A 22,804-nucleotide genomic window follows, 5' to 3' on the forward strand; every position below is an offset into this window, starting at 1 on the left:
TAAACGTCTGTTTGTCTCTGTTGCAGCTCATTATAGTGCAGTTATTGTTCTATTCACTGAAGAGTGAGACAGACTACTTATCTTGAGTTCATATCCCCTCTGTAATCATTTGCCTATGAAATGACTGTGTTATGGCATTAAAGAGCAGAGGTAGATTATTACAATATAGAATATAATGGAATTAAGTGGGTTATGTATAATGAGGGCATTGTGGTGGCGCCACCCCCTGGTGACAGAGAGAACAGGCCATTTAGGCTGTCATGCTGGGGCCTGGAGATCTGTTAGCATCCGTAGCCAACATGGATCCTCCATCGTGGACAATGTCACACTCTTTACGAAGCATCCCACTCATATAACCCACCGCGTTAGTCAGAGCTCTTTAAACTGCAACTCTGATGGTTATTGAACACAAGTGGCGAGACGAGGAATATGAGCATGTTAGTCTGAAGGAGAGATCCTGAACAGGCATCCTGAACAGGCATCCTGAACAGCTACTTAGGTGCTGATGTAGGCGATGTACAGGCCCTGTGCTGCTCCCAGCCTGTGATGTGTGTATGTTGTGTGGTGGGACTGGGTGCCATTTGTCTCTAACAGATCAATAAGGATGTATCGTTCAGTACAAACCTGTACCCAGGAAGAGGACCTGGTAGTGGCCATCTGCGGCGGTCACCTGGTCCACAGCGATGGAGGTGTACTTGTAGTCAGCTTGCGTTCTGACCACCAGGGGCCTCCTGCCCACGGGGTAGATAGAATTGAACATGACCGGGTGGTTCCTGACAAACGTCACCACGTCGTCAGGGAACTCCTTGGTGCTCTGAATGTGAGGGGTGAAGGCTCCGCCTGGACACTGGAGGGAGGGAGGCAAGGGGGGAAGGAGAGAGCAAGAGAGAGAGATTTGTTATAGAGGTGAATAAATCCCTACCACTCAGCTCTGTGACAAAGGTACATAAAGGAAAAGCCTACCCCTGACCCTGAACTCTGCTCTCCTCATGCTCATTGCATAGTGTTTCTCTGACATGGTTTCCTCAACCACATTGATAGACACAGTAGATACACAGTAGATACTGTGTAGGAGAACAACAAGGAACTGTACATTTGCATTGGAGCTCTTGTCTTATTTTGAGTTCAATACAGATATAAGATCCTAAACTCACTGTTCCAGGCCGGGGGTAGGGGATCCGTCCCTGGTACGCCACCCACTGAAAGTTCGGCCCATCCCTGTGAGCGAACGGCCCGTTGAAGACTGTCAAGATGTCTGCCATGTTGTAGACACACACGGCCGAGCCCTTAAACACTGAGCTGTGGGAAACGACACACACACATTCTGGCGGTCAGTGTGATGTGAACTGACATCCCAGAAGCCCCCAGATCCACCCAGTTAAAACATCACAGTCCTTTAAACCCTGCTGTTCATAGGATATCCAAGCCATCAAATCGGGGTGAAGCTTACTGCCACACCACTCCGCTCTACCCAACTTGCCCCTCTTCCCCCATTCTTGCTCCATTCCCAGAAGGTTATGAGGATATGATGTGGTTTGGACCGGAACCTAAAAACCACATGACCATGAGTAATACAGAGAGAGCCTTTGTTCAGCGAGCGAAACAGAGGAGAAAGTCTGAAGGAGCAAGAGGAAGAAACACATTGTGCTGATAGGAATGACAAAGTTGCCTGCAGACCTGGAGACTACAGACTGTGTTGGCTATAGAGAGAGAGAGAGAGATATGAATGACAACATTGCATAGAGACTACAGACTGTGTTGACTAGAGAGAGAGAGATATGAATGACAACATTGCATAGAGACTACAGACTGTGTTGGCTATAGAGAGAGAGAGAGAGATGAATGACAACATTGCATAGAGACTACCGATTGTGTTGGCTAGAGAGAGAGAGATATGAATGACAACATTGCATAGAGACTACAGACTGTGTTGGCTAGAGAGAGAGACATATGAATGACAACATTGCATAGAGACTACAGACTGTGTTGGCTAGAGAGAGAGAGACATATGAATGACAACATTGCATAGAGACTACAGACTGTGTTGGCTAGAGAGAGGGAGATATGAATGACAACATTGCATAGAGACTACAGACTGTGTTGGCTAGAGAGAGATACATATGAATGACAACATTGCATAGAGACTACAGACTGTGTTGGCTAGAGAGAGAGACATATGAATGACAACATTGCATAGAGACTACAGACTGTGTTGGCTAGAGAGAGTGATATGAATGACAACATTGCATAGAGACTACAGACTGTGTTGGTTAGAGAGAGAGATATGAATGACAACATTGCATAGAGACTACCGACTGTGTTGGCTAGAGAGAGAGATATGAATGACAACATTGCATAGAGACTACAGACTGTGTTGGCTAGAGAAAGAGAGAGATATGAATGACAACGTTGAATAGAGTCTACAGACTGTGTTGCTAGAGAGAGAGAGAGAGAGAGATGAATGAAACATTGCATAGAGACTACAGACTGTGTTGGCTTTTGAGAGAGAGATATGAATGACACCATTGCATAGAGACTACAGACTGAGTTGACTAGAGAGAGAGAGATATGAATGACAACATTGCATAGAGACTACAGACTGTGCTGGCTAGAGAGAGAGAGAAAGATATGAATGACGACATTGCATAGAGACTACAGACTGTGTTGCTAGAGAGAGATATGAATAACAACATTGCATAGAGACTACAGACTGTGCTGGCTAGAGAGAGAGAGAAAGATATGAATGACAACATTGCATAGAGACTGTTTGTGTTGGTGTTACGTTCCCCAGTTTATGTGTTGTGGTTTTGTTTGTATGTGTGTGTTTCAGGATGGCTTCTGGAAATTCCCCCAAGCAGCTGATTGGTCGGCCCCCATTGCTAATTGGAGCTGACCCCGCCCTCTCGCCAGAGGATACAGCTATATCCCATTACAGACTCCTTCTCCAGCTATATAAGCCAGTGTTCTGTTGCGCAGAAGAGAAATGATTAGTGTGTCCTGTGTTGGTTGTTGTTAAGAGCGACGATGGTGATGTCCTGTGTTGGTTGTTGCTCAGAGACAGGTTTTTGTTAGGTATTTTTGTAACCGCTGATCTGAGGTATGTGTTGGCCAATAAGATCCAGTGTTTTGACTCTTGAAATGGATTACTTAGGTTTATATTATTCTGTTTCATTTGTTCCCAGGGGGGAAGGGGAAGGCACCTAGGGAGGGCTTAGGCAAGAGGCCTGCGGGCATACATAACCCGTAGTATTTACTGTCTATACACACTAGGTAAGACCTGGGCAGACCACCCCCTGTATTTTGGTAAGCGCACCAGCTGGTGCTAAGTCAGATAAGTAGTGGGTAGGCAGGTAAGGTAGGAGAGGGGGCTTTGACATTTTACTTTCTTTGCTTTGGTTCCGTTCAGCCCCTTTTCCCCAAATTTACCGTGTGAAGGAATAAATTCCCAGTAAACGGTAAATTCTCTGCCTTTGTCATCCTTACTCACACCTACAGTCCCATACCTCTTTCACTCCACGGGGAATTGAGTTGTAACAGGGTGTTGCGTTCCCTCTAAGAGGCATACGCAACAGTTGGCTAGAGAGCAGGAGAGAGAGATGGGCATGACAATGCTGCCTGGAGACTACAGACTGTTTGTGTTGGCTAGAGACATAGGAATGACAATGTTGCCTGGAGACTACAGACTGTTTGTGTTGGCTAGAGAGATAGGAATGACAATGTTGCCTGGAGACTACAGACTGTTTGTGTTGGCTAGAGAGATAGGAATGACAATGTTGCCTGGAGACTACAGACTGTTTGTGTTGGCTAGAGAGATAGGAATGACAATGTTGCCTGGAGACGACAGACTGTTTGTGTTGGCTAGAGAGATAGGAATGACAATGTTGCCTGGAGACTACAGACTGTTTGTGTTGGCTAGAGAGATAGGAATGACAATGTTACCTGGAGACTACAGACTGTTTGTGTTGGCTAGAGAGATAGGAATGACAATGTTACCTGGAGACTAGACTGTGTTGGCTAGAAATAGAGATTGCCTGGAGACTAGACTGTAGAGAGAGAGAGAGAGAGATAAGAATGACAATGTTGCATATAGACTACAGACTGTGTGGTCTATGGAGAGCGAGAGATACGAATGGCAACTGCCTGGAGACGACAGACTGTTTGTGTTGGCTATAGAGAGAGGATGAGTCTCAAATGGCACACTCCTGCCTATATAGTGCACTACAGAGCCCTATGGGCAGGGTCAAAAGATACAAGCGTTGCCTTAGGATTTATGGAAGGGTCCCGGTACAAGGTTGAGTAACCCTGATCTAGACACTGCCCAATTACCCTTGATGATTAAAGAAACCAGGGTTGTATTCATTAGTGCACACCAAAGCTAAATGTTTTGCAATGTAAAAAAGAAAACGTGTTTCTTATTGATAGTTCCCTTCCCGTTTCTGCGCATTTGCTTCTGTTCAGTTCCTAGTGAATACAACCCAGTAAGTACATGTAACAGGCACGCATAGCCATCCTGCAAAAGACCTTGAGAATAAATAAAGTAATTGAACACATATAGTGTCTGAGTTACCACATACAGTAACAGTAGATCTCAGGAAACACCAGGAGTATTACATGGTGATACTCATGCATAATGAACTTGCTGTCAACATTGCGAAAGGAAGCAGAGCTCACTAACTGCATTACTAGTACATAAGGAAAAGTGATCAATGTAATGAGAACGGTATGGCAAAGTTAAGTCAATGAGCCAAATACTGTAGTGCCAGAGGAGGCTGGTGGGAGGAGCTATAGGAGGATGGGCTCATTGTAGTTCTGGAATGGAGTGAATGGAACTGTATCAAACATATGGAAACCACATGTATGACTCCGTTCCATTTATTCCATTACCATGAGCCCATCCTCCTATAGCTCCTCCTCTGGTACTACATGCAGGTCACTATAGTTTGCTCCCAAGTGGCTCAGCGGTCTAAGACACTGCATCTCAGTGCAAGAGGTCTGCAGTATCTGGTTCGAATCCAGGCTGCACCACATCTGGCCATGATTGGGAGTCCCATAGGGCGGCGCACAATGAGCCCATCCACCTGGTGTAGGCCGTCATTGTAAATAAGAATTTGTTTTTAACTGACTTGCCTAGTTAAATAAAGGTTACATTTAAAAAAAATGTTTAAATGCTTTGCTGACTGGCATGTCCAGTGAAAGGTGATACTGGGGGTCTCTATCCAGGAGCTCCTGTCATGTCTGCTTCATTCCTGGTGATATCCGGTGCTGCCATGCCAGTCAGCACAGCCACTAAGGCTCGAGCAATATTACCGTTGGCCTCACCTTGTGGATGTGAAGACGCCGAACACCAGGAGGCTCTTGGGGTGATCGGTTTCCAGAGAAAACACACTCTCTGGAAGGGAAAACACAACGTTGTGTTATGGAGTCAGCGTTCATCAAGCACCTTATCGTTTAATACTCCTGGAACGGAAGAGTCTGAAGTGGAGATGAATTGAATTGCATCTGTTTAGGCTCACAGAGGACTAAAAGAATGAATTGGGTCACTGTTTGGATAGTCCGGATTGTCATGATATCAACACACGATCTGTTAGGTTTAGGTTTAGAATAAAGGTTAGGGTAAGGGTTAGGTTAGGGTTAGAGCTAGGGTTAGTAGATAGTCTACATGTTACTAATAGTCTGTAGATAGTCTGTAGAGCATCGACAGGTGGACTAGCCAACTAAAGTGCAACCCTGAATTCTTTCAATACTGAGAAGGTGTAAAGACCCTTATAATCCAAAACACCTGAGAATCTGAGATCCATTGGTATTTGTTAAGACTGGCCAGGGAGATGTTGAGTTGTAGGTAAACAGGAGAAGTGGTTTGGGTTGGAACAGAATGTTCCAGGCCTTGGTAAACACAGTAGGTAGGTGTTGGTGTATTCCTCACCGAGCTCATCAAAGTGTGTCTCGGTGCCGTCCTCCTCCAGAACTGAACACACCATCCGGGCCTTCAGGAACGTGGTCCACTTGTTCACCAGGCTACGCTGGCCACCTATGTCATTCTGTAGACGTTGAAAGAGATGCATGTTAATGTCTCAAGCATGCAAACATATGCAATGCACACACACACACACACACACACACACACACACACACGCACACACACACACACTTCCTGAACACACACTTACAGGACACACTCTAGCGACCATGGTGTGGATGTTCTTGGTATTCCCACTGTTGTCCGTCAGTCTCTCCCGGAGGAAGAAATACAGTTTACCATCGTTGGGATCCGATCCGTCTGGGATTAACTGGGCATCTATGAAGATGGGTTCTATGGGAAATAAATAAACAGGGTCAAAGCTTATAGTATAACGTTCTGTCCACTGTCTCCAGTGTCAAAGTAGTTGAAGTACTTTTGATGTACTAAATGTGGATCTCCAACTCCAGATGTGTTAGTGCAGGGATGGAATAAAAGCCTGCCCAACCTCTAGCATTTCAGGGTCACAGTTGGAGACTTCTGGTGCACATGTGCTTCATATGTTTCTGCTGTACGTGCTCACCACTCAGCCACTTGGAGTTGTGCTGGTCTGTCCTCACTGCGTTCCTCCTGGTGAGGCTCCTGAAGATGGCAGCGTCCGTCCCCATGAAGTCTATGTACATGCCTGAGAACAGCTCCTGGTCTTGAACACAGAGACACATACAGGGCTGTGTTCATTAAGGCACAACATGGAAGAAAACAGAGTGTAACAGGGAGGTACTACCTGAACTTGTCCACTAAGAAAAGCTTGTTTTAATTTTCCTTTGCAAAAAGTGTTGCCATATAGTGTGCCCTAATGAACACAACCCTGCCTCATAGCTGAACCATCTTACTCCCATCTGACCAAACAGAACACCCCCCCTCCCAAGCCCCTGACCCTGGAGACTTGGCAACACAAGATCAATCACTGACTATTAACGGCCAACGGAACAAAAATGTGCCTGTGTCGACGGACATTCTGGGTTCATATTCAATGGTGAATTCAATGACGATGGAGTAAACACAACTATCTAATAATATTTCATCTTTATTTAACTAGGCAAGTCAGTTAAGAACAAATTCTTATTTACAATGACAGCCTTTATTTACAGAGACAGTACATCACTGTGGACAGGGAATGGTGACAGTAAACAGTACTGGAGCCAACAGCCATAGTGTTTGATCTCCCTGTACTCTGCTAATGACCCTGGCTGTGAGCCCGCACTCTCTCTCTTTCTTTCCTCTCCCCACACCCGCTGTGCATTTCATCATTCCATTACTCTGCCACTTCATCATTCCATCAGCCCCAGCCCAGCATGCAGCAGCCTGTACTCTGGCGGTATGGCTCAGGTCCAAGTGTTTGTATGTGGTTGGCTGCTCTGAGGGGAGCAGTGGTGTCAACATCCCCCAGACAGCAAAGGCTCATGTGAGGGGTTCAGTGTGGAGATAGAGCCGTTTTTATCTAGCCCAGACACAGGCCAGATTGTCCACTAGTCTGACTCAGAGGCCTTCTGTCTGCCACCACTACCCCTCTGCTCTGCCAACCCTCGCCTTGTGACCGGACGGCCCGGGCTTGAGGGGCTGATGATGGGTAGGGCTGCTGACCCCACGGGGCTCGGGTGTCAGAAAGGCGAGCTGTGCGTGCGGCAGGGTGACTCTGGCTATTTCGTCAGCAACTTGACACCCGGCAACCAATCAGAGACCATAGGACGACACAGAGTGACGAGGGTGTGCGGCCCGACCTACGACAGGGTCACCGATAAGGGGGATGGGGAGTGGGGTTAACCATAGGGTGTTGAAGTACAGTGGTTTGTGTTTTTGGATGACACGTGCTACAGAGACATAAATAGAGCCAATAGAGGGAACTTACTAAGCATGACGGAGACAGTGTTGACTCTAGGACTGAAGGAGCACCTTCCCTTCCCAGATTCCGCCCTGGAGTCAATGTGGAACACTTGCTCCTACAGGAAAAGAAAATGTAAATAACAGATTTTAGAATGGGAATTGGGCATAATTCTACGTTGTACGGGACATTAAAAGAACATGTCCTCTGATGGGCTGAGATGCTGTGGTTCCATCTCAGACCTGGCCCTCTGCCATCCCTCACAGTGAAATGGATCATCTGAATTGACAATCTTGGCGGTTAGCGTAAAATCCCCCGTCCCATCCCCCCGATTTGGTCCTACCCAAACTTCAACAGTTCTGACTGGGGGAATGAAGGGGAAGGTGGTGTCGTCAGCTCAGGGACGTTCTCCAGAAAAGCGTGACTGCTCTCCACTGCGTGAAGATTCCCCATGGCTCTGGCGGTGAACCGTGGCCATTCATCACAGGGTCTGTACGGCGACACCCTCAAACAAAAGGTGACCTGTCTGTGACACTGAAATCCTCCTCACTAGGCTCCCATACAACAATGTGATACAAGTTTAGGGGTCAAAGAGCCCAGGGAGTTATGCGTCAAAGTCCCACACTAGCAGCTTGTTACTGTTAGCAAACCCAGTCTGAGACACAATACTGACCCATCCAAGCATTGGCTGATGGGAAAAACAGAGCAAAGCAGCTTTTCAAACAAAATCCTAAATGACAGAAGACGCCATACTGCAGAAAGAGCCTGGTTTCGAACTCTGTGCCGGTTAGCATTTGGCAGGCGCTGCAGACTGCTGTAACTATGAGTGAGTTCAGTGAGCGCTTTTCTCCTGGAGGGGTTTCTCAGTCTCGTTTCCAGGGCCGGGTGGCCAGAGACCGGGTCAGACAGCTCCTCCATCCTTCTCTTCTTGGTCTCAGAGAGACTGACACACATGACTAAACTCAAATGGCTGCTTTCCTGAGGATGTCTTGGATTAAGACAGACTTCCTCTTGCCACAGATGAAACATAACAAATCCCATAGTTTGGTTTCAGAAGCAGACGCCCAGCCGTAAACCTACGAAGCTTTCGTTTCAGCAAAATCCACATCACATAGCCACAGGAATGTCCATTTGTATGATAATATGGTGGTGGAGACTGTAATGTAGGTCAAGTATAGCATAGCTGTCATGGTCTGACTATAGGTCAAGGAGCATACTAACTTCTGGTCTCCTGCCCCTGTTGATGAAGGCACAGACAGGACTGTAGGCACCACTCCCACAGATGAACAGATGGGTTCTGTTGAACGGCTGGACCACCCGGATGAAGTTCCCACATCCATGCTGCAGAGAGATGGGGAGGAAATGAGTTAGTACATGTATGAAATAACCAAAGTATCCACACATCAATCAATCAATCTATCAACAGCAAAATCCTTCCAGACTGCAATTGTTGAGAAGGTCATAAAAGCTATCAGTCGCCAAGTTGTGATTGGTCAGGGACTATGCTTCATAAAAAACAATTACACAGTTCCAAATGGTTAGCTACCAATGTTACTCCAACTTTCCTCACTTGCTACTTACAGCTGAAGTCGGACGTTTACATACCCCTTAGCCAAATACATTTAAACTCAGTTTTCACAATTCCTGACATATAGTCAGAGTAAAAATTCCCTGTCTTAAGTCAGTTAGGATCACCACTTTATTTTAAGAATGTGTAATGTCAGAATAATAGAAGGGAGAATGATTTATTTTAGCTTTTATTTCATTCATCACATTCCAAGTGCGTCAGAAGTTTAGCATAGTTAATATTTGGCAGCATTGCCTTTAAATTGTTTAACTTGGGTCAAATGTTTTGGGCACCGGTCCCTCCTGCAGCAAAGCACCCCCACAACATGATGCTGCCACCGCCGTGTTTCACGGTTGGGATGGTGTTCATCGGCTTGCAAGCCTCTCCCTTTTTCCTGCAAACATAACAATGGTCATTGTGGCCAAACAGTTCTATTTTTGTTTCATCCGACCAGAGGACATTTCTCCAAAAAGTACGATCTTTGTCCCCATGTGCAGTTGCAAACCATAGTCTGGCTTTTTTATGGCGGTTTTGGAGCAGTGGCTTCTTCCTTGCTGAGCGGTCTTTCAGTTTATGTCGATATAGGACTCTTTTTACTGTGGATATAGATACTTTTGTACCCGTTTCCTCCAGCATCTTCACAAGGTCCTTTGCTGTTGTTCTGGGATTGATTTGCACTTTTCGCACCAAAGTAGCTTCATCTCTAGGAGACAGAATGCTTCTCCTCCCTGAGCGGTATGACGGCTGCGTGGTCCCATGCTGTTTATACTTGTGCACTTTTGTTTGTACAGATGAATGTGGTTCCTTCAGGCATTTTGAAATTGCTCCCAAGGTTGAACCAGACCAGAGGTCTACAATTCGATTATATATATTTTTTAGGTCTTGTCTGATTTATTTAGTTTTTCCCATGATGTCAAGCAAAGAGGCACTGAGTTTGAAGGTAGGCCTTGAAATACATCCACAGGTACACCTCCAATTGACTCTAATTATGTCAATGAACCTATCAGAAGCTTCTAAAGCCATGACATAATTTTCTGGAATTTTCCAAGCTATTTAAAGGCAGTCAACTTACTGTATGTAAACTTCTGACCCACTGGAATTGTGATACAGTGAATTATAAGTGAAATAATCTGTCTATAAACAATTATTGGAAAAATTACTTGTGTCATGCACCAAGTAGATGTCCTAACCGACTTGCAAAAACTATAGTTTGTTAACAAGACATTTGTGGAGTGGTTGAAAAACAAGTTTTAATGACTCCAACCTTAGTGTATGTAAACATCCGACTTCAACTGTATATACTGTCATGAAGTACAATCATCATAGCTATTTCCAGTTTTCTCCCTGGCACTGGTAGAGTGGAAAAAAGCGTGTCAACAGTGAAATTGATATTTTGTCAAAGCTCCGTCTCCAGTGCTGAGTAAATACAGCCCTGTGATCTGATTACAGATCCAATCGAGATCTTCCCCTCTTCAGCACAAGGTGGGAGTGGCCGGAGCACTGGGCTTTGTGCATAATAAAAACTCAGACCGCGGAGCGAGCCAGCGGAGGAGAGGAGCACCCAGGGAGCCATTAGGAACTTGGCCATCGCCACGGAAACGGGGCAGCTGCGTCCGCTCACACTCCGCACACCAACTCTACCGAGAAAAACAATGATATGTCCAACATCACACACCCTTCATTCCCTCTCTCGCTTTTTCACTTTCTCTTTCATTCCCTCTCCTCCTAGCAGATAAACACCCTGCAGACGACACCCTCCATCAACTCTACGCCCCCCCACTGTCTGCTCAAATCCAAAAGCAAATTTACATATGAACTAATATCATGTCCCAGAGCTTGCTTGTGTTAACTATCCAGTCACAGGTCCCCTTCAGAGACAAGCCAGAGCAACTGTAGTAGTATTTAAAACCAGGCTGATGACCTTTAAGGGAGGGTCACACAGTGAGGGAACTTTTAAACATGGATTTAATCAATCTCAACCTTTTATACATACAATAAAGGAATATTTCCCCCCAAATGCCATCCTCCAGCGCTTAACAATGTGTGGTCGTAGTCTGGAGGCCCGGTGACCCCAGATTCTAAAGGAAGAATTCAATATATACACATCAGGAGGGTAACCATAACAAACTGACAAGGGCTGCGATTCAGGAAGACAAAATAAAATGTCCGGGAGAAACTGCATTATAAAAACAGAGTTTAAACAGAGCGAGAGAAAGAAAGAGCGAGTGAGAGGTAGAGCGAGACAGTAAGAGTAAAGCGAGAGAGACCAGGCAGGGCTGCGAAAGAGAGGGATGGCAGAGTAGAGGCGGAGGAGGGAGGTAAGCCGACCACGAGTCTTCTCCACACAAATATTTGTGCGAGGCTGTCCACAGAGCTGGAGCCGTGACTATAGGCAGCACTAATCACCCTCCACTGACTGGAAACAGCTTCTTCTCTACTCCTACAGTATAAGTCTATGGTCCTACACTGTAGTACTGTACAAGACCACAGCTCTCTGCCATGGTGGCTGTTGTTACTAACTACGACTACTAGCTTCGAAACAGTACACCACATGCATGCCTTTGAAGTCACAGTCCAAATAAAAACAGGCCAACACAGTCCAATAAAAACAATGGAACAAAAACAGAACTTTTGTCCTAACATGCAAAACAGCCTAATTAGTTTCAGAAAACTGAATCACCAGCTGCTGTTTTGAGATTGCCAATGTTGTATATGCTAATACAGAGAAGCAGTGCAGTAAGGGTTCAGGCCAGGTTATGAGATCTGTTGTCAGGCACAGTGGTTAACGTACTGCTTTTATGCTCGTTTGTTTTCCCTGGGTGGATTTGAACACTCCTACGCCTCATTCTTCTATCGACTAACATAAGGAATGCCAGGAGGAGTCAATGACTCTCCTCAACATCTGCAGCCCCACGTGTTTGGAACCCAGGATGCTAACATGCTAATACATGCTAATGGAAAAGGACCAGAGACATCCTCAGTATAGTGTGTTCATTCATCTAGTTAGCGTTTAGCATCACACATGACTTTCAGTGGATTTAGTTAGCGGTTAGTGCCAAATATTGAGTGTTGGTGTTCTTACCGTGGGGTCCTTGCCAGCCATTTGGCATTCCTCAATCTTGCTAACAGATGCAGGCCAAAACACCTGGTGAGAAACACAGAAAAAAGCTTCATTAGGCACCATTGCACATCCTGGTCTTCTTGGAAACCTGGGAATTTTTTAAAACCCAGAAACAATGGACAGTTTGTGGGAGCGGAAGGAAGGAAGAGAAGAGAACATATTGAACAGAAATAAACAGATTCTGAAGCAAACGGACGCTCTACACTGTAGTGACTTCCCAATAGGGACGCTCAACACCGTAGTGACTTCCTAATAGGGATGCTATACGCTGTAGTGACTTCCTAATAGGGATGCTCTACACCATAGTGACTTCCTAATAGAGATGCTCTACACCATAGTGACTTCCTAATAGGGATGCTCTACACCATAGTGACTTCCTAATAGGGATGCTCTACACCATAGTGACTTCCTAATAGGGATGCTCTACACCATAGTGACTTCCTAATAGGGATGCTCTACACCATAGTGACTTCCTAATAGGGATGCTCTACACTGTAGTGACTTCCCAATAGGGACGCTCAACACCGTAGTGACATCCTAATAGGGATGCTCAACACCGTAGTGACTTCCCAATAGGGACGCTCAACACCGTAGTGACTTCCTAATAGGGATGCTATACGCTGTAGTGACTTCCCAATAGGGATGCTCTACACTGTAGTGACTTCCTAATAGGGATGCTCAACACCGTAGTGACTTCCTAATAGGGATGATCTACACCATAGTGACTTCCTAATAGGGATGCTCTACACTGTAGTGACTTCCTAATAGGGATGCTCTACACCATAGTGACTTCCTAATAGAGATGCTCTACACCGTAGTGACTTCCTAATAGGGATGCACTACACTGTAGTGACTTCCCAATAGGGACGCTCTACACTGTAGTGACTTCCCAATAGGGACGCTCTACACTGTAGTGACTTCCTAATAGGGATGCTCTACACCATAGTGACTTCCTAATAGGGATGCTCTACACCATAGTGACTTCCTAATAGGGATGCTCTACACTGTAGTGACTTCCCAATAGGGACGCTCAACACCGTAGTGACTTCCTAATAGGGATGCTCAACACCGTAGTGACTTCCCAATAGGGACGCTCAACACCGTAGTGACTTCCTAATAGGGACGCTCAACACCGTAGTGACTTCCTAATAGGGACGCTCAACACCGTAGTGACTTCCTAATAGGGACGCTCAACACTGTAGTGACTTCCCAATAGGGACGCTCAACACCGTAGTGACTTCCTAATAGGGATGCTATACGCTGTAGTGACTTCCCAATAGGGATGCTCTACACTGTAGTGACTTCCTAATAGGGATGCTCAACACCGTAGTGACTTCCTAATAGAGATGCTCTACACTGTAGTGACTTCCTAATAGGGATGCTCTACACCATAGTGACTTCCTAATAGAGATGCTCTACACCATAGTGACTTCCTAATAGGGATGCTCTACACCATAGTGACTTCCTAATAGGGATGCTCTACACGATAGTGACTTCCTAATAGGGATGCTCTACACCATAGTGACTTCCTAATAGGGATGCTCTACACTGTAGTGACTTCCCAATAGGGACGCTCAACACCGTAGTGACTTCCTAATAGGGATGCTCAACACCGTAGTGACTTCCCAATAGGGACGCTCAACACCGTAGTGACTTCCTAATAGGGACGCTCAACACCGTAGTGACTTCCTAATAGGGACGCTCAACACCGTAGTGACTTCCTAATAGGGATGCACTACACTGTAGTGACTTCCCAATAGGGACGCTCTACACCGTAGTGACTTCCTAATAGGGATGCTATACGCTGTAGTGACTTCCCAATAGGGATGCTCTACACCATAGTGACTTCCTAATAGGGATGCTCTACACTGTAGTGACTTCCTAATAGGGATGCTCTACACCGTAGTGACTTCCTAATAGGGATGCTATATGCTGTAGTGACTTCCCAATAGGGATGCTCTACACTGTAGTGACTTCCTAATAGGGATAATCAACACCGTAGTGACTTCCTAATAGGGATGATCTACACCATAGTGACTTCCTAATAGGGATGCTCTACACTGTAGTGACTTCCTAATAGGGATGCTCTACACCATAGTGACTTCCTAATAGAGATGCTCTACACCGTAGTGACTTCCTAATAGGGATGCACTACACTGTAGTGACTTCCTAATAGGGATGCTCTACACCGTAGTGACTTCCTAATAGGGATGCTCTACACCGTAGTGACTTCCTAATAGGGATGCTCTATGCTGTATTGACTTCCTAATAGGGATGCTCTACGCTGTAGTGACTTCCTAATAGGGATGCTCTACACCATAGTGACTTCCTAATAGGGATGCTCTACGCTGTAGTGACTTCCTAATAGGGATGCTCTACACCATAGTGACTTCCTAATAGGGATGCTCTACGCTGTAGTGACTTCCTAATAGGGATGCTCTACACCATAGTGACTTCCTAATAGGGATGCTCTACGCCGTAGTGACTTCCTAATAGGGATGCTCTACACTCTAGTGACTTCCTAATAGGGATGCTCTACACCATAGTGACTTCCTAATAGGGATGCTCTACGCCGTAGTGACTTCCTAATAGGGATGCTCTACACTCTAGTGACTTCCTAATAGGGATGCTCAACACCGTAGTGACTTCCTAATAGGGATGCTCTACACCGTAGTGACTTCCTAATAGGGATGCTCTACACCATAGTGACTTCCTAATAGGGATGCTCTACGCTGTAGTGACTTCCTAATAGGGATGATCTACACCATAGTGACTTCCTAATAGGGATGCTCTACACTGTAGTGACTTCCTAATAGGGATGCTCTACACCATAGTGACTTCCTAATAGAGATGCTCTACACCGTAGCGACTTCCTAATAGGGATGCACTACACTGTAGTGACTTCCTAATAGGGATGCTCTACACCGTAGTGACTTCCTAATAGGGATGCTCTACACCGTAGTGACTTCCTAATAGGGATGCTCTACGCTGTAGTGACTTCCTAATAGGGATGCTCTACACCGTAGTGACTTCCTAATAGGGATGCTCTACGCTGTAGTGACTTCCTAATAGGGATGCTCTACACCATAGTGACTTCCTAATAGGGATGCTCTACGCTGTAGTGACTTCCTAATAGGGATGCTCTACACTCTAGTGACTTCCTAATAGGGATGCTCAACACCGTAGTGACTTCCTAATAGGGATGCTCTACACCGTAGTGACTTCCTAATAGGGATGCTCTACGCTGTAGTGACTTCCTAATAGGGATGCTCTACACTGTAGTGACTTCCTAATAGAGATGCTCTACACCATAGTGACTTCCTAATAGAGATGCTCTACGCTGTAGTGACTTCCTAATAGAGATGCTCTACACCGTAGTGACTTCCTAATAGGGATGCTCTACACCATAGTGACTTCCTAATAGAGATGCTCTACACCATAGTGACTTCCTAATAGGGATGCTCTACACCATAGTGACTTCCTAATAGGGATGCTCTACACCATAGTGACTTCCTAATAGGGATGCTCTACACCATAGTGACTTCCTAATAGGGATGCTCTACACCGTAGTGACTTCCCAATAGGGACGCTCAACACCGTAGTGACTTCCTAATAGGGACGCTCAACACCGTAGTGACTTCCTAATAGGGACGCTCAACACCATAGTGACTTCCTAATAGGGACGCTCAACACTGTAGTGACTTCCCAATAGGGACGCTCTACACTGTAGTGACTTCCTAATAGGGATGCTCTACACTGTAGTGACTTCCTAATAGGGATGCTCTACACCATAGTGACTTCCTAATAGGGATGCTCTACACTGTAGTGACTTCCTAATAGGGATGCTCTACACCGTAGTGACTTCCTAATAGGGATGCTATACGCTGTAGTGACTTCCCAATAGGGATGCTCTACACCGTAGTGACTTCCTAATAGGGATGCTCTACACTGTAGTGACTTCCTAATAGGGATGCTCTACACCGTAGTGACTTCCTAATAGGGATGATCTACACCATAGTGACTTCCTAATAGGGATGCTCTACACTGTAGTGACTTCCTAATAGGGATGCTCTACACCATAGTGACTTCCTAATAGAGATGCTCTACACCGTAGTGACTTCCTAATAGGGATGCACTACACTGTAGTGACTTCCTAATAGGGATTCTCTACACTGTAGTGACTTCCTAATAGGGATGCTCTACACCGTAGTGACTTCCTAATAGGGATGCTCTACGCTGTAGTGACTTCCTAATAGGGATGCTCTACGCTGTAGTGACTTCCTAATAGGGATGCTCTACGCTGTAGTGACTTCCTAATAGGGATGCTCTACACCATAGTGACTTCCTAATAGGGATGCTCTACGCTGTAGTGACTTCCTAATAGGGATGCTCTACGCTGTAGTGACTTCCTAATAGGGATGCTCTACGCTGTAGTGACTTCCTAATAGGGATGCTCTACGCTGTAGTGACTTCCTAATAGGGATGCTCTACGCTGTAGTGACTTCCTAATAGAGATGCTCTACACCATAGTGACTTCCTAATAGAGATGCTCTACGCTGTAGTGACTTCCTAATAGAGATGCTCTACGCTGTAGTGACTTCCTAATAGAGATGCTCTACGCTGTAGTGACTTCCTAATAGAGATGCTCTACGCTGTAGTGACTTCCTAATAGAGATGCTCTACACTGTAGTGACTTCCTAATAGGGATGCTCTACACTCTAGTGACTTCCTAATAGAGATGCTCTACACTCTAGTGACTTCCTAATAGGGATGCTCTACACCGTAGTGACTTCCTAATAGGGATGCTCTACACTCTAGTGACTTCCTAATAGGGATGCTCTACACTGTAGTGACTTCCTAATAGGGATGCTCTACACTGTAGTGACTTCCTAATAGGGATGCTCAACACTGTAGTGACTTCCTAATAGAGATGCTCTACACTGTAGTGACTTCCTAATAGGGATGCTCTACACTGTAGTGACTTCCTAATAGGGATGCTCTACACTTTAGTGACTTCCTAATAGGGATGCTCTACACTCTAGTGACTTCCTAATAGAGATGCTCAACACTGTAGTGACTTCCTAATAGGGATGCTCTAAGCTGTAGTGACTTCCTAATAGGGATGCTCTACACTTTAGTGAACTTCCCAATCATGATGATAACTTGTCTACAGTAAATGCTATATTTCTAATCCCGTGAGGAGCTTGAAGGATCTAATGCTGGGAACGTATCAGGCAATTACTTTGCAATAGTGACTTCCTAATAGGGATGCTCTACGCTGTAGTGACTTCCTAATAGGGATGCTCTACGCTGTAGTGACTTCCTAATAGGGATGCTCTACGCTGTAGTGACTTCCTAATAGGGATGCTCAACACTGTAGTGACTTCCTAATAGAGATGCTCTACACTGTAGTGACTTCCTAATAGGGATGCTCTACACTTTAGTGACTTCCTAATAGGGATGCTCTACACTCTAGTGACTTCCTAATAGAGATGCTCTACACTGTAGTGACTTCCTAATAGGGATGCTCTACACCGTAGTGACTTCCTAATAGGGATGCTCAACACCGTAGTGACTTCCTAATAGGGATGCTCTACACCATAGTGACTTCCTAATAGGGACGCTCTACACCGTAGTGACTTCCTAATAGGGATGCTCTACACCGTAGTGACTTCCTAATAGGGATGCTCAACACCGTAGTGACTTCCTAATAGGGATGCTCTACACCGTAGTGACTTCCTAATAGGGACGCTCTACACAGTAGTGACTTCCTAATAGGGATGCTCAACACCGTAGTGACTTCCTAATAGGGATGCTCTACACCATAGTGACTTCCTAATAGGGATGCTCTAAGCTGTAGTGACTTCCTAATAGGGATGCTCTACACTTTAGTGAACTTCCCAATCATGATGATAACTTGTCTACAGTAAATGCTATATTTCTAATCCCGTGAGGAGCTTGAAGGATCTAATGCTGGGAACGTATCAGGCAATTACTTTGCAAATGGATGTGCTACAGCTCTCTCTGGGGTGAACTAAATGCATTCCCATCTGTTCTGCTCTTCACGCCTGTCAGTTATAGACAGGACGGCTCCCTCACTGCACACAGAGATACAATTAGCAGGGAACTTCTGTTACAGAATCACAGAACTGCATCAAGCACCACTAATATATGTCATATATTTTGCTCCATGAAATGGGTGTGATCTAGCATATAAAATGTACTATATTATAATTGAATTACCACCATTACTGTTCTTGTATAACTAGCATCATGTATTCAGCCATGATCTGCCACATGCAAGGAAAGCTAAATGAGATCAACATCATTTTGTCTCCTTGATAAATAGGATGGAAAGTAATGGAAGTAGTGTAGGCAACGGACAGGGAGTTATGAGTTAACACACCATCATACTATAATTCTGTAAGGCAGATGAAGTCAGTATCCTGCTATATCCATTCTCTACTTACAATACTATCACAACATGATCAACTAAACATTTCCCTGATGCTGCAAGGAAAATCCTCTTAGCACTTTAACGGACTGCTCAGAGGAACTCACCTTGAGTGTCCCATGGGTGATGTTGTTGATGTCCATAGACAGGACATGGTCCTTACAGCCTACATACATCCTGTCCTGGTCCTCGTCCATCAACAGGATCCTGTAGTCCATGGCTTTGTCTGACAGACTGTAGTACTCCACCGTCTGGGAGGCCTGCAGGTCTGTGGGATACAAACAGACAATGTTATGGTGGGAAATAATGAGGAATCTGTTATCGTTTACAGCAGGACTATGCCAAGTCAGCTAACACTGACTAAACAACAAGTGCATAAGAAGTGATTGCATCTGTGATTGCAACGCATGCAGTAGATTCCACACAGCACAACTTTCCAGCCAGTTTATGAACACTGGACTATCATGGTGAGCAAAAGAGATCTGTGGAAAAACCATTTACTTGGTTGTCTCTCTGACCGACCAGCTAGTGTAAAAGCCTTTATTGTCCTAAAGCTAGAAGGAAGAAGTAAACATCCTCTGTCTCTAAGCGTCCAGAGACGGAGAGCTCTCCATCCAAACCATCAAAGGCCTTCACTGTCTATGCCAAACTCATGCATATTCATCACTATTGACAGGGGGCAGGAGTGGAGGAGTTGAGAGCAAGTTGATCCTTCTTCCTTTGTCTTCTCTCTCTAATCAACAAACAGGCTGGCTGTGCTCTCCTCCAGGCCTCCAGGCTAAAGTCACTTTTCATTATTCTATTCAATAGTATTGCACATTGCTTTTGAGGTCGAGGCCCTTTTATCCTGAATGAAAGCCGTTTTCCAGTGCCTCCCCTCCCCCTCTCTTTTTGATCATGGATGTGTGTTTAGTGCTGTTGCCGTATGGAATAAAGCTAGAGTTGTTTACATGAATAAGTACTGTTTCCCACGCCTCTTCACTCTATTGATCTTGACATACCTCTATAAGCATCCTCATATCTTACGCCCCAATCACATGTAGAGAAATCAACTTAAGCCATATTGTTTAAAAAGCATACATTTGTCGGTTGGTGTATCATGTATAATTTTAGGCATGAGCATTCTCACGGTGCGGAATGAAGAACACACACCACACACACACACAAAATATGCTTTGTTTCCACCAGACTCAAATCTAATACGAAGGCCCTTGTCAAACTCCAACAAGCCAATGTGTATTTAATAAAGGGAACCTCTGGAAAAAGAAGAAGATCCACATCTCAAAAGCTTTACAGTTTAGGAGATAGTGTCGCATTGGGCTCAGGGAGATATTGGGTTAGCTCAAGCCTTCGGCTCATCAGGCTAAAGATGTTCAACAGCAGCTCTGCCAGAGATCAGGGAAGCCAGGCGTGCCACCAGGGGTGAAGAGGTAACTATAAGAACTAATTAAAACCATGCTTCACTCCAAACCACTCTTACCTACATCCCTCCAGAATAACAGGCAGGGGAGAGATTTATAGACCTTCTTGGAAAGGGTTTTATTTTATATTTTTCTTATCCTTGAGGGAAAGGAGTGTTCAGTTTACAAGCCTGCGGGCTCCTGCTTCTGTTTTTCCTGGAGCAAAAGGTGTTGACTCTCACTTAATGATTCCTGTTTACAGAATGTTTTATTGTAGCCCTGCTCAATGTGGATCTGGAATCCCCCCTAAAGTCAATGCTCTTGGTACAGTCTGATTCTATCCATATTCTCCCTCTGGAACATTCCACAAGGGGAACAAAGTGTTCAGAGGGGTGTGGGGTGAGGTGGCCCGGGTGAAATAACTGTTATTATTATCATTAACTCTGTATTGTTTTCTCAGTGGAGGAATTGGAGACTTTCATGTTTCCTCCCGTGGGGGGAAGCCCTAACTAAGTCCAGTGTTTTGGGGGGAAACGCGGCAGGCGTGCGTCACATGACGCCGCCACCCAACTGATCCACAGTGAGGCGAGCATAGCCTCTGGTGCATACCATGGGATTCAGTGTCTGTCTGCTCATCATGACCCCAGCAGGAAACACATGATTCATGCCTGGGCAAGCATTACAGCCTTCTATCAAAATGTCACAATAGCCGTTAGTATAGTGCACCTGCACTCTCTAAAGAAAACAACAAGACTCACTTCAAGTGCTTTCTCCATCATTTTCTGCCTAAGATACATGGGATTGCACAATTTAACATGGGTCTAATTTATAATGAGATAGGCTTACAAAGAGAGATGGTGGCAGGCAGGTTTGTGGATGTTTATTCTACTACCTATTAACCTTTGACCTGATGAGATCAGAGGTCATCCTTGTGGGACGAGTTAAGATTTTGACGCCATAACATTAATACGTGGCTGTGGAAATGTAATCTAAACTTAAACTATATAATGGCTGTCATAGATCAGTAATAATGAGTTCCAGAAGTATCGCTTAAAGCATTTGAGGACAGTGGCTGATACATGTACAGTACTGTCTGTCGCCATATAAATCATTGGGTTGACAATCAAACCCATGCTCTTACGATGAGCTCGGGCCTGTTTATTGAAAACCAAATGATCAAATGGGAGCTCCCATATGCTCTCATCACAATGAATTATAAATCCATCAGGTTGTAGTAATATTTATTAGTCATGGGCTTAGCCTGCATTCCACTATGATGACATCACCAGCAGAGACCCTGAGTATGTCATAAGTGTTTGTGGATATAATTGGCAAAATTGTCCTCGTCTGTCCAGTCTGCTATGGCTGGTGCTGTTTATGTAGACTGGATTCACTCAGATGTGGCTTGAGGATAAACTGGCTCTAAATGTTAAGCATAATGAATAAGAATGTTGGTCATTGTTATTGGCTCGGCTGAAGTATTCAGGGGGTCGTAAAATGGGAAGACATCACCCTTGACAGAAAGACGTTGGGGAGGTCTGGTATGTACTGTCGGTTGAGCTGCGGTGGTGTTGACTGTGAGGATGAAATGGCGTGTCCCTTGTTGTTTAGGCATAATGGACAGGATACAAAAACATTTCTGGCCTCGTTATAGAACACGCCCGCAGTAGGAGAACGCAGAGCAGTGTTGAGGACTCAGTAGAGGATTGTGGGTAGTCTATTATTTATGTGGGCAGGTGGGCCGCACCTTCCCCTGTGTGCCTCCTGCTAGGACTCCAGAGTTCACTTTGACTGTGAGTGTTCACCCATGGGGGCTCCCGCTGTGCAGGAATAGCGTTCTGACCAGGCGCGGTCATCCATGTAGTGGACTGTGGGTTGCAGAGCAGCCGACTGCTGCAGGTGACCGCACAGTAATACCTCTAGTCCCTTTGAAGAGTGGTTCATTTGTGAGAGCTTGGTCAAGCGGAAGCGGCACAAAAACCTTCAGTAGGGGCCAAGAGACCACAACGGTCATTCAATATTTAAGAGTGGTGGTGGGTTGCGGGCTTCGCATCGTCGTACACTGCCGCAGAGCAACTACAGATGTTATCTAGTCTGAGTGGAGTAGTCTACATATTTCGCATGCAAGACTAAAACCCAGATATAAATCCATACTAGCGGTCACCCAAGACATCAGGTCCGAGATCCTCGATGGTGATAATGTAACTAATGAGCCTAATGGATACACATTCACCTTGACATTACAGCAGGATCTCAGATTATCTATATTTCATCAGCTTATTAACACACTTTTGATTCACATTTGCATTGATCCCCTGTCCAGTGAACCATGTGCACGGAGGGCAAATCTGTTTTTAGACAGCAGGCTTTTAATCCAGTCTAAAATGTACCCACCAGGAACGTCTCGTAACATGACAAGACTAC

General features: G+C 45.2%; 1 protein-coding gene across 1 annotated transcript in view; it reads right to left on the bottom strand.

Annotated features, from left to right (window-relative positions):
* LOC115118203 (semaphorin-3C-like) overlaps window positions 1–22,804 on the bottom strand; it is a 50,706-nt gene that overhangs the window by 8,030 nt on the left and 19,872 nt on the right. Inside the window, exons 3-12 of the mRNA XM_029646775.2 lie at window positions 19,088–19,248; window positions 12,488–12,550; window positions 9,060–9,179; window positions 7,866–7,956; window positions 6,540–6,659; window positions 6,168–6,310; window positions 5,924–6,038; window positions 5,320–5,389; window positions 1,155–1,299; window positions 625–847 (exon numbers count right to left, since the gene is read on the bottom strand). Coding sequence (XP_029502635.1) covers window positions 625–847; window positions 1,155–1,299; window positions 5,320–5,389; window positions 5,924–6,038; window positions 6,168–6,310; window positions 6,540–6,659; window positions 7,866–7,956; window positions 9,060–9,179; window positions 12,488–12,550; window positions 19,088–19,248 — 1,251 coding nt within the window. The remainder of the gene's footprint in view (window positions 1–624; window positions 848–1,154; window positions 1,300–5,319; window positions 5,390–5,923; window positions 6,039–6,167; window positions 6,311–6,539; window positions 6,660–7,865; window positions 7,957–9,059; window positions 9,180–12,487; window positions 12,551–19,087; window positions 19,249–22,804) is intronic.

The sequence above is a fragment of the Oncorhynchus nerka genome, linkage group LG23, assembly GCF_034236695.1.
Source record: "Oncorhynchus nerka isolate Pitt River linkage group LG23, Oner_Uvic_2.0, whole genome shotgun sequence".
Taxonomy (NCBI): domain Eukaryota; kingdom Metazoa; phylum Chordata; class Actinopteri; order Salmoniformes; family Salmonidae; genus Oncorhynchus; species Oncorhynchus nerka.